This window comes from Bombina bombina, chromosome 2, assembly GCF_027579735.1.
Source record: "Bombina bombina isolate aBomBom1 chromosome 2, aBomBom1.pri, whole genome shotgun sequence".
NCBI classification, from domain to species: Eukaryota; Metazoa; Chordata; class Amphibia; order Anura; family Bombinatoridae; genus Bombina; species Bombina bombina.
In genome coordinates, this window is record NC_069500.1 from 189,392,226 (window position 1) to 189,404,472 (window position 12,247).

At 42.0% G+C, this 12,247-nt stretch overlaps 1 protein-coding gene across 1 annotated transcript in view; it reads left to right on the plus strand.

Annotated features, from left to right (window-relative positions):
* POC5 (POC5 centriolar protein) overlaps positions 1-12,247 on the plus strand; it is a 295,101-nt gene that overhangs the window by 136,224 nt on the left and 146,630 nt on the right. The window contains exon 7 of the mRNA XM_053701388.1: positions 5,016-5,120. Within this exon, the coding sequence (XP_053557363.1) occupies positions 5,016-5,120 (105 nt within the window). The remainder of the gene's footprint in view (positions 1-5,015; positions 5,121-12,247) is intronic.

Here is a 12,247-nt window from a genome sequence, read left to right on the forward strand (position 1 = left end):
AGGAGGTAAAGGCCATGCCCTGCCTCAAGACAGAGCCAAACCTAAGGCTAGACAGTCTAATTTTCGTTCCTTTCGTAATTTCAAAGCAGGAGCAGCATCAACTTCCTCTGCACCAAAACAGGAAGGAGCTGTTGCTCGCTACAGACAAGGCTGGAGACCTAACCAGTCCTGGAACAAGGGCAAGCAGGCCAGGAAACCTGCTGCTGCCCCTAAGACAGCATGAATCGAGGGCCCCCGATCCGGGAACGGATCTAGTGGGGGGCAGACTTTCTCTCTTCGCCCAGGCTTGGGCAAGAGATGTCCAGGATCCCTGGGCGTTAGAGATCATATCTCAGGGATACCTTCTAGACTTCAAATTCTCTCCCCCAAGAGGGAGATTTCATCTGTCAAGGTTGTCAACAAACCAAATAAAGAAAGAGGCGTTTCTACGCTGCGTACAAGATCTTTTATTAATGGGAGTGATCCATCCGGTTCCGCGGTCGGAACAAGGACAAGGGTTTTACTCAAATCTGTTTGTGGTTCCCAAAAAAGAGGGAACTTTCAGGCCAATCTTGGATTTAAAGATCCTAAACAAATTCCTAAGAGTTCCATCGTTCAAAATGGAAACTATTCGGACAATTTTACCCATGATCCAAAAGGGTCAGTACATGACCACAGTGGATTTAAAGGATGCTTACCTTCACATACCGATTCACAAAGATCATTACCGGTATCTAAGGTTTGCCTTTCTAGACAGGCATTACCAGTTTGTAGCTCTTCCATTCGGATTGGCTACGGCTCCGAGAATCTTCACAAAGGTTCTGGGTGCTCTTCTGGCGGTACTAAGACCGAGAGGAATTGCGGTAGCTCCGTACCTAGACGACATTCTGATACAAGCTTCAAGCTTTCAAACTGCCAAGTCTCATACAGAGTTAGTACTGGCATTTCTAAGGTCGCATGGATGGAAGGTGAACGAAAAGAAGAGTTCTCTCTTTCCACTCACAAGAGTTCCCTTCTTGGGGACTCTTATAGATTCTGTAGAAATGAAGATTTACCTGACAGAAGACAGGTTAACAAAGCTTCAAAATGCATGCCGTGTCCTTCATTCCATTCAACACCCGTCAGTAGCTCAATGCATGGTGGTGATCGGCTTAATGGTAGCAGCAATGGACATAGTACCCTTTGCACGTCTACATCTCAGACCGCTGCAATTGTGCATGCTAAGTCAGTGGAATGGGGATTACTCAGACTTGTCCCCTACTCTGAATCTGGATCAAGAGACCAGAAATTCTCTTCTATGGTGGCTTTCTCGGCCACATCTGTCCAGGGGGATGCCATTCAGCAGGCCGGACTGGACAATTGTAACAACAGACGCCAGCCTACTAGGTTGGGGCGCTGTCTGGAATTCTCTGAAGGCTCAGGGACAATGGAATCAGGAGGAGAGTCTCCTACCAATAAACATTCTGGAATTGAGAGCAGTTCTCAATGCCCTTCTGGCTTGGCCCCAGTTAACAACTCGGGGGTTCATCAGGTTTCAGTCGGACAACATCACGACTGTAGCTTACATCAACCATCAGGGAGGGACAAGAAGCTCCCTAGCAATGATGGAAGTATCAAAGATCATTCGCTGGGCAGAGTCTCACTCTTGCCACCTGTCAGCAATCCACATCCCGGGAGTGGAGAACTGGGAGGCGGATTTCTTAAGTCGTCAGACTTTTCATCCGGGGGAGTGGGAACTTCATCCGGAGGTCTTTGCCCAAATACTTCGACGTTGGGGCAAACCAGAGATAGATCTCATGGCGTCTCGACAGAACGCCAAGCTTCCTCGTTACGGGTCCAGATCCAGGGATCCGGGAGCGGTTCTGATAGATGCTTTGACAGCACCTTGGACCTTCGGGATGGCTTATGTGTTTCCACCCTTCCCGATGCTTCCTCGATTGATTGCCAGAATCAAACAGGAGAGAGCATCAGTGATTCTAATAACGCCTGCATGGCCACGCAGGACTTGGTATGCAGATCTAGTGGACATGTCATCCTGTCCACCTTGGTCGCTACCTCTGAAACAGGACCTTCTGATCCAGGGTCCCTTCAAACATCAAAATCTAATTTCTCTGAAGCTGACTGCTTGGAAATTGAACGCTTGATTTTATCAAAACGTGGTTTTTCTGAGTCAGTTATTGATACCTTAATACAGGCTAGGAAGCCTGTTACCAGAAAGATTTACCATAAGATATGGCGCAAATACTTATATTGGTGCGAATCCAAGAGTTACTCATGGAGTAAGGTTAGGATTCCGAGGATATTGTCTTTTCTACAAGAAGGTTTAGAAAAGGGTTTATCCGCTAGTTCCTTAAAGGGACAGATTTCAGCTCTGTCCATTCTTTTACACAAACGTCTGTCAGAAGTTCCGGACGTTCAAGCTTTTTGTCAGGCTTTAGCTAGGATCAAGCCTGTGTTTAAAACTGTTGCTCCACCATGGAGTTTGAACTTAGTTCTTAATGTTTTACAGGGGGTTCCGTTTGAACCCCTTCATTCCATTGATATCAAGTTGTTATCTTGGAAAGTTCTGTTTTTAATGGCGATTTCCTCGGCTCGAAGAGTCTCTGAGTTATCTGCCTTACATTGTGATTCTCCTTATCTGATTTTTCATTCAGACAAGGTAGTTCTGCGTACTAAACCTGGGTTCCTACCTAAGGTGGTCACTAACAGGAATATCAATCAAGAGATTGTGGTTACATCTTTGTGTCCTAATCCTTCTTCGAAAAAGGAACGTCTGCTACACAATCTAGATGTAGTCCGTGCCCTGAAATTTTATCTACAGGCAACTAAGGATTTTCGACAAACGTCTTCCCTGTTTGTCGTTTATTCTGGTCAGAGGAGCGGTCAAAAAGCTTCGGCTACCTCTCTCTCCTTTTGGCTTCGTAGCATAATACGGTTAGCCTATGAGACTGCTGGACAGCAGCCTCCTGAAAGAATTACAGCACATTCTACTAGAGCTGTGGCTTCCACTTGGGCCTTTAAGAATGAGGCTTCTGTTGAACAGATTTGCAAGGCTGCAACTTGGTCTTCTCTTCATACTTTTTCCAAATTTTACAAATTTGACACTTTTGCTTCTTCGGAGGCTGTTTTTGGGAGAAAGGTTCTTCAGGCAGTGGTTCCTTCCGTATAAAGAGCCTGCCTGTCCCTCCCGTCATCCGTGTACTTTAGCTTTGGTATTGGTATCCCATAAGTAATGGATGATCCGTGGACTGGATACACTTAACAAGAGAAAACATAATTTATGCTTACCTGATAAATTTATTTCTCTTGTAGTGTATCCAGTCCACGGCCCGCCCTGTCACTTTAAGGCAGGTAATTTTTCCATTAAACTACAGTCACCACTGTACCCTATGGTTTTCCTTTCTCTGCATGTTTTCGGTCGAATGACTGGTAATGGCAGTTAGGGGAGGAGCTATATAGCAGCTCTGCTGGGTGAATCCTCTTGCACTTCCTGTTGGGGAGGAGTTAATATCCCATAAGTAATGGATGATCCGTGGATCGGATACACTACAAGAGAAATAAATTTATCAGGTAAGCATAAATTATGTTTTTATCGCCAATTTTTGCTTTGTTCTCTTGGTATTCTTAGTTGAAAGCTAAATCTAAGAGTTTCATATGCTAATTTCTTAGAACTTGAAAGCCGCCTCTTATCTAAATGCATTTTGACAGTTTTTCACCACTAGAGGGTGTTAGTTTATGTGTGTAATATAGATAACACTGTGCTCATGCATGTGAAGTTACCTAGGAGGCAGCAATGATTGGCTAAAATGCAAGTCTGTCTAAAGAACTGAAATAAGGGCAGTCTGCAGAGGCTTAGATACAAGGTAATCGCAGAGGTAAAACGTGTTTTAATATAGCTGTGTTGGTTATGCAAAACTAGGGAATGGCTAATTAAAGGATTATCTATCTTTTAAAACAACATTCTGGTGTAGACTGCCCCTTTAAAATCTGGGCTTATCCTTCTTAGGTGGTTGCAACTTTCTGGGGGTGTGATTATGAAAACTTTATAAAAGAATAGTAATATTCATTATTTTCTTTTAATATTTCCCTTAAATATGCCAGTACTACGTGTTTGCCTCAGCACAAGCAGCATTTATTAGAAAGGTCCTCAGACCATGCTACCTTCGTCTCGGTCTGAAGAATCATGGTGTTTTGGTATGGATCAACCTGTGGCAATACAGTTCTATGAGAGAAAACATGATTTATACTTGTAGCTATATCTATTTCTTCACACTCAAAGTAGAGTTATCTTTCTATCTATCTATCTATCTATCTATGTATCTATCTATCTATTGGGTACTTATAGAGCGCAAACTAATCACCCGTGAGGGTCTCAAGGCCTATCTTGCGTGTCGTGAAATTTTTCACTCGTGTCTGACTTTCAGAGGTGTTTCTTATCCCTTTATCCCAATAGGCTCTTGCTTGGCTATGTATGAGCTGACACAAACAATTCAGGAAGGGTATATGTAGAAATGGTTTCCACTCTCTGAGAGGCATTTTTACCTGCTACAGTAGTCATGGGCCTTTAGCACTGATCTGGCTCTACTATGAGCATGAATAATTTGAGTAAAGGGAAGGGTAAGTCAAAATTAAACTTGCATGATTAATTTTTACTAAACTTTTAAATTTACTTCTATTTTCAAATGTACCTAAGTTCTATTGGTATCCCTTGTTGAAAAAGAATACGCACATATCCTACACTAGTGGAAGCTAGCTGCTGATTGGTGCCTGCACACATTTGTCTCTTGTGTTTGACTAACTAGATGTGTTCATCTAGCTGCCAGTAGTGCAATGTTGTTACTTCAGCAAAGGATAGCCAGGGAATGAAGCAAATTTAATAATAGAAGTGAATTGGAAAGTTGTTTAAAATTGTATGTTCTATCCAAATCATAAAAGAAAAATTTGGGGTTTCCTGTCCCTTTAATCAATATTTTTAAATGTGCTGTTTTTGAACAATACAGTATCGTATAGATGAAAGTAAGTTGATTTTATTTCAGGTAATTTCTAATCTAACGCATGCCATAGAGAAGCAAAAGGAAAAACTGGAGCTCATGAGAACATTCACACACTGGAGACTTCAGCATACAGAAGCAAGACAAGAGGTAATCCTAAAGTTTTAATCTATTGGATTATTACTTTCATCTTGAAGGTTGTTATTAAATTACTAGAAGTTTATGACTACTTATAAGGTTAAGGATCAATCTTTTTAATATTATTACTCTGGCACACTTGACTGAACTTTTTCATAATGTTATTTTTATAAGAGTGTTAACTGGACACTTTTTACTATTATTATTATTATTATTGGTTATTTGTAGAGCGCCAACAGATTCCGCAGCGCTATTAACAAAGGTGGAGTACAAAAAACAGTTATAGGGATCAAATGGGTAGAGGGCCCTGCCAAGAGTTGCACTGTTGTAGTCAGCTCTTGAGAAGGTGATCAACAAACAGCTGGACTCTTAAGCTTACATGCTAGGGGGGTTCAGGGGATAGCAATGGAGGAGAGGAACTGGTATAAAGAAAGGTTAGCGTAGGTTGTATGCATCCCTGAACAGTAGAGTCTTTAGGGAGCACTTGAAGCTTTTAAAACTAGAAGAGAGTCTTGTGGAGCGAGGCAGAGAGTTCCACAAGATGGGAGCCAGTCTGGAGAAGTCCTGTAAACGGAAGTGTGATGAGGTGACAAGAGAGGAGGAGGTCGTGAGCAGAATGAAGGGGACGGGAGGGAGAGTATCTGGAGACAAGGTCTGAGATATAGGGGGGAGCAGTGCAGTTGAGGGCTTTGTATGTCAGAGTGAGAATTTTGTGTTTGATCCTAGAGGCAAGAGGAAGCCAGTGAAGGGATTGGCAGAGAGGTGCAGCAGATGAAGAGCAACGTGTAAGGAAGATGAGTCTGGCAGAGGCATTCATTAAGGATTTAAAGGAGCTAGGCGGTAGGTGGGGAGACCAGAGAGAACAGAGTTGCAGTAATCGAGGCGGGAGAGAATGAGAGAGTGGATTAAAATCTTAGTTCTGTCTTGTGTAAGGAAGTGTCTAATTTTAGAGATGTTTTTAAGGTGGAAGCGGCAGGCTTTAACCAAAGACTGAATGTGAGGAGTGAAAGAAAGATCTGAGTCAAATGTGACCCTGAGACATCGGGCATGCGGGGTAGGGGTAATGATGGAGTTGTCGACAGTTATAGAGAGATTGGGGGTGGAGAGTTTAGAAGAAGGGGGGAAAATAAGGAGCTCAGTTTTGGAGAGATTTAGCTTGAGGTAGTGAGAGGACATCCAGTTGGAGATGTGAGAAAGACAGTTAGTGACACGGGTTAGCAAGGAAGGAGAAAGGTCTGGTGCAGAGAAGTAGATTTGGGTGTCTGCATACAAATGATATTGTAAACCATGGGACTTTATTAGGGAACCTAGTGATGACGTGTAGATTGAGAAGAGAAGGGGACCGAGGACAGAGCCTTGCAGTACTCCGGCAGAAAGTGCTGACGGGGCAGAGGAGGCCCCAGAGAAGGCTACACTAAAGGTACGGTTTGACAGGTAGGAAGAGAGCCACGAGAGGGCTGTGTCACATATGCCGAAGGATTGGAGGATTTGGAGCAAGAGAGGGTGGTCAACAGTGTCAAAGGCTGCGGACAGATCAAGGAGAATAAGCAGAAAGAAGTGGCCTTTTTATTTTGCTGTAAGTAGGTCGTTGGTAACCTTAACAATTGCTGTTTCTGTGGAGTGATGGGGATGAAATCCAGATTACAATGGGTCAAGGAGGGAGTTTATTGTAAGGAAATGGGATAGGCGTGCATAAGCTAGTTTTTCGAGAAGCTTTGATACAAGAGGGAGGAGGGAAATAGGGCGGTAGTTGGATGGGGAGATAGGATCAAGGGAAGGTTTTTTTTGAGGATAGGTGTGACCAGTGCATGTTTCAGCGATGAGGGAAATATACTGGTGCTGAAGGAGAGGTTGAAAGTGTGTGTGAGTATAGGGGTAAGGGTGGCAGAGAGGGAGTAGCTGTGAGGGGATAGGGTCAAGGGGACAGGTAGGGAGGTGAGAGCGCAGTATAAGTGCCAAAACTTCTTCCTCAGTAACAGGGGAGAATGAGCTAAGTTTAAGGTTATGTGGGTTGTGGTTGATTGAGAGCATTTGAGGGGGTGAGAGAATGGAATTATGTTGAGAGCTGATTTCATTTCTGATGGAGTTGATTTTGTTATTGAAATGGTTGGCAAAGTCTTGAGCTGACAGAGAAGTTGTATTAGGAGGAGGGGGAGGGCGGAGAAGAGTATTGAAAGTGGAGAACAAACATTTTGGGTTTGAAGAAAGATTAGAGATAAGAGTAGACAAGTAGTGTTGCTTATGGAAATTAAGGGCAGAGTAGTAGGAGTTCAAGATAAATTTGTAGTGTTGAAAATCAACTGAACTCCTAGATTTTCTCCAGTGCCGCTCAGCAGTACTGGAACATCTTCGTAGGTATCGTGTCAGAGGAGTATGCCAGGGCTGAGGATGAGTGTTTGATTTCCGAGCTATGGTAAGAGGGGCGAGATTGTCAAGGACGGATGTAAGGGTGGAATTACAGTGGCAGATAGATTGGTCAGGACATGAAAAGGAGGAGAAGGATGAGAGGAGAGGTTTGAGGGAATTAGAGAGCTGTTGTTGATCTAATGACGTAATGCTTCTGTGAAGTTTGGTGTGAGGAGCAGAAGGAGGGAGAGTTGTAGGGAGGGATGATATGTTGCAAGTATGGAGATTGTGGTCAGAAAGAGGAAAGGGGGAGTTTGTGAAGTTTGAGAGGGTGCATCGATGGCTAAAGATCAGGTCAAGGGAGTGACCATCTTTGTGAGTGGGAGAATCAGTCCATTGTGACAAACCAAAAGAGGAAGTGAGTTGCAGAAGTTGTTTTGCAGAGGAGGCAGTGGGATTGTCAAGAGGGATGTTGAAGTCACCAAGAATGAGGGAAGGGGTGTCTGAGGAAAGGAAATAAGGTAGCCATGCAGCCAAGTGATCTAGAAATTGAGTTGAGGAGCCAGGAGGACAGTATATGACTGCGACACGTATAGAAAGAGGAGAGAATAAGTGAATCATGTGGGTTTCGAATGAGGAAAATGTGAGGGAAGAGATGGGATGTATTTGTTGAAAGGTGCAAGAAGAGGAAAGTAAAATACCTACACCACCTCCTTGTCTGTTACCAGACCTAGGAGTGTGGCTGAAGTGGAGACCCCAATGTGACAGAGCAGCAGTGGATGCTTTGTCTAGGGGAGAGAGCCAGGTTTCTGTTAGGGCCAGAAGGTTGAGGGAGTGGGAGATAAAGAGGTCATGTATAGAAGTGAGTTTGTTGCAAACAGAGCGAGAGTTCTAAAGTGCACAAGTGAAAGGGGAAGTGGCTTTTGATGCAAGAGGAATGTGAGTAAGGTTGTCAGAGTTTTGTTTTCTGAGTCTGTGGGATGGTATACATGGATGTGCACGGCTAGGCAGTTGTTGGGGACCAGGATTAGGGGAGATGTCACCAGCAGTCAGTTGAAGCAAGAGGGAGAGTGACATAAGATGAGATACAGATTTGCAGTAGTGAGACTGCTTTTGAGACAAGGTGCAGGGGGGAGAGAGAGTGTTTAGGAATAGGTAGAGTTCATGAGTACAAAAGTAATGTGAGTTTAAGAGAGATGGGCTAATGAACAGTGCAGGTGGAGAGGGAGAAGGAGTAATTGAATAAAGTAGTTTGTTAGAGAGACAAAAGGCAGCAAAAAGGAATAAGAAGATATTAGGCATTTTTACAAAAGAGGGAACCAGTTAAACACATAAGACACAGTATTACAGTAGCAATTGCATTTGAAAACAGTAAGGTATATCAAACATAATATTACAAAAGTACTTGCCTTGTGTCTTGCCCCTTGCCCAATCCTTGTTCAATTCTTGTATAATTCTATTGCTAGTGAATCACTTATAAAATGTTCACTTTGAAAATGTGAACATATGTTGTTATAGCAATGCACAGGCCACACTGATGTGAAATATATGCAGGGAGGGCAGTCAGCTGAGTCCACTAAATTTAGTTGATTGCTAATCAAAGACAATTGGAAAGTTAGATTCTGGTTTGGTCAGGGTGAGATGTTAAGTAAACAGACAATAAAATTTGGGGGAGGTTAATACTATGGAATAAGACAGCTTTACATTTTAGAATAATAGCAAGTATTGATAAGGATTGAACATCACATGGCAATTAAATGAACATTAGAAATAACACATTGGATAACAGTACAACAGATGTAGGACTAAATTAACAAACTAAAATCATTTGCTCTATGTAAATACTATAAAATGTGTTTCCCCTTAATGTGTTCCAAATGACTTATTATACCTACTTCAATGTATGGCAGAGTATCCCTTTATATTTATTTCTATATTTGAAAAGCAGTTTTCTCTTGTTAAGTGTATCCAGTCCACGTATCATCCATTACGTGTGGGATATTCTTCCCAACAGGAAGTTGCAAGAGGATCACCCACAGCAGAGCTGCTATATAGCTCCTCCCCTCACTGCCATATCCAGTCATTCTCTTGCAACTCTCAACAAAGATGGACGTAGTAAGAGGAGAGTGGTGTGTTATAGTTAGTTTTTTAACTTCAATCAAAAGTTTGTTATTTTTAAATGGTACCGGAGTGTACTATTGATCTCAGGCAGTATTTAGAAGAAGAATCTGCCTGCATTTTCTATGATCTTAGCAGAAGTAACCAAGATCCATGGCTGTTCTCACATATTCTGAGGAGTGAGGTAACTTCAGAGAGGGAATGGCGTGCAGGTTTTCCTGCAATAAGGTATGGGCAGTTAATATATTTCTAGGGATTGAATTTGCTAGAAAAATGCTGCTGATACCGGATTAATGTAAGTTAAGCCTTAAATGCAGTGATAGCGACTGGTATCAGGCTTATTAACAGAGATACATACTCTTATAAAAGTGTAATATAAAACGTTTGCTGGCATGTTAATCGTTTTTATAGATGTTTGGTGACAAAACTTATTGGGGCCTAGTTTTTTTCCACATGGCTGGTTTGATTTTTGCCTAGAAACAGGCTTTCACTGTTGCAATATGAGTGGGAAGGGCCTATTTTAGTGCTTTTCTGTGCAGATAAAAATACTGACAGAGACATTCAGCTTCCCTCTGCATGATACAGGACATCTCTGAAGGGCTCAAAAGGCTTCAAAGTCGTGTTTGAGGAGGGTAACAATCACAGTAGACTGTGGCAGTTGTTGTGACTGTGTTTAAAAAACGTTTTTGTCATTTATTATTCTGTTTTTGTTATTAAGGGGTTAATCATCCATTTGCAAGTGGGTGCAATGCTCTGCTGACTTGTTACATACACTGTAAACATTTTGTTAGTGTAACTGCCTTTTTTCACTGTTATTTCAAATTTCTCTTGTTAAGTGTATCCAGTCCACGGATCATCCATTACTTATGGGATATTAACTCCTCCCCAACAGGAAGTGCAAGAGGATTCACCCAGCAGAGCTGCCACATAGCTCCTCCCCTAACTGCCATTACCAGTCATTCTCTTGCACCCAACGAATAGATAGGATGTGTGAGAGGACTGTGGTGATTATACTTAGTTTCATACCTTCAATCAAAAGTTTGTTATTTTATAATAGCACCGGAGTGTGTTATTCCTTCTCTGGTAGAATTTGAAGAAGAATCTACCTGAGTTTTTCTATGATTTTAGCCGGAGTAGTTAAGATCATATTGCTGTTTCTCGGCCATCTGAGGAGAGGTAAACTTCAGATCAGGGGACAGCGGGCAGATTAATCTGCAAAGAGGTATGTAGCAGCTTATTATTTTCTGACAATGGAATTGATGAGAAAATTCTGCCATACCGATATAATGTAAACTCAGCCTTAAATGCAGTAGCAGCAACTGGTATCAGGCTGTCATGTATGTATATTTTACACTTCAGTATTCTGGGGAATGGCACTTCACTGGAATTATACTGTATGCATAAAACTTTAGCCTAATTTGCAGGGACTAGCAACAGGCTTTTTAATAACACTCAATTTATTAATGTTAAACGTTTTTTGCTGGCATGTAAAATCGTTTAATTTTCTGAGGTACTGGGTGAAAAAATGTTTTGGGCACTATTTGTTTCCACTTGGCAGTCGTTTTATTTAATTTATGACAGTTTACTGATCTCTCTCACTGTTATGTGTGAGGGGGAAGGGCCTTTTTTGGCGCTTTTGCTACGCATCAAAAAATTCAGTCAGAAGTTTATTGTCTTCCCTGCATGATCCGGTTCATCTCTACAGAACTCAGGGGTCTTCAAAACTTGTTTTGAGGGAGGTAATCACTCACAGCAGAGCTGTGAGATTGTAGTTGACTGTGATAAAAAAACGTTTATTTCTGTATTTTTTTTTTTTTTCTGCTATCAGGGTTAGTTATCCTTTGCTAATGGAAGCAATCCTTTGCTAAAATTGTGTTTTTTACAAAGATTTGATGCTATAACTTTTCAGTTTATTAATTTTCAACTGTCATAACTTTCTCCAACATAGGTGTGTCCGGTCCACGGCGTCATCCTTACTTGTGGGATATTCTCTTCCCCAACAGGAAATGGCAAAGAGCCCAGCAAAGCTGGTCACATGATCCCTCCTAGGCTCCGCCTACCCCAGTCATTCTCTTTGCCGTTGTACAGGCAACATCTCCACGGAGATGGCTTAGAGTTTTTTAGTGTTTAACTGTAGTTTTTATTGTTCAATCAAGAGTTTGTTATTTTAAAATAGTGCTGGTATGTACTATTTACTCAGAAACAGAAAAGAGATGAAGATTTCTGTTTGTATGAGGAAAATGATTTTAGCACCGTAACTAAAATCCATGGCTGTTCCACACAGGACTGTTGAGAGCAATTAACTTCAGTTGGGGGAACAGTGTGCAGTCTCTTACTGCTTGAGGTATGACACATTCTAACAAGACGATGTAATGCTGGAAGCTGTCATTTTCCCTATGGGATCCGGTAAGCCATGTTTATTAAGATAGTAAATAAGGGCTTCACAAGGGCTTATTAAGACTGTAGACTTTTTCTGGGCTAAATCGATTCATTATTAACACATATTTAGCCTTGAGGAATCATTTATTCTGGGTACTTTGATATGATTATATCGGCAGGCACTGTTTTAGACACCTTATTCTTTAGGGGCTTTCCCTAATCATAGTCAGAGCCTCATTTTCGCGCCGGTATGGCGCACTTGTTTTTGAGGACAGCATGGCATGCAGCTGCATGTG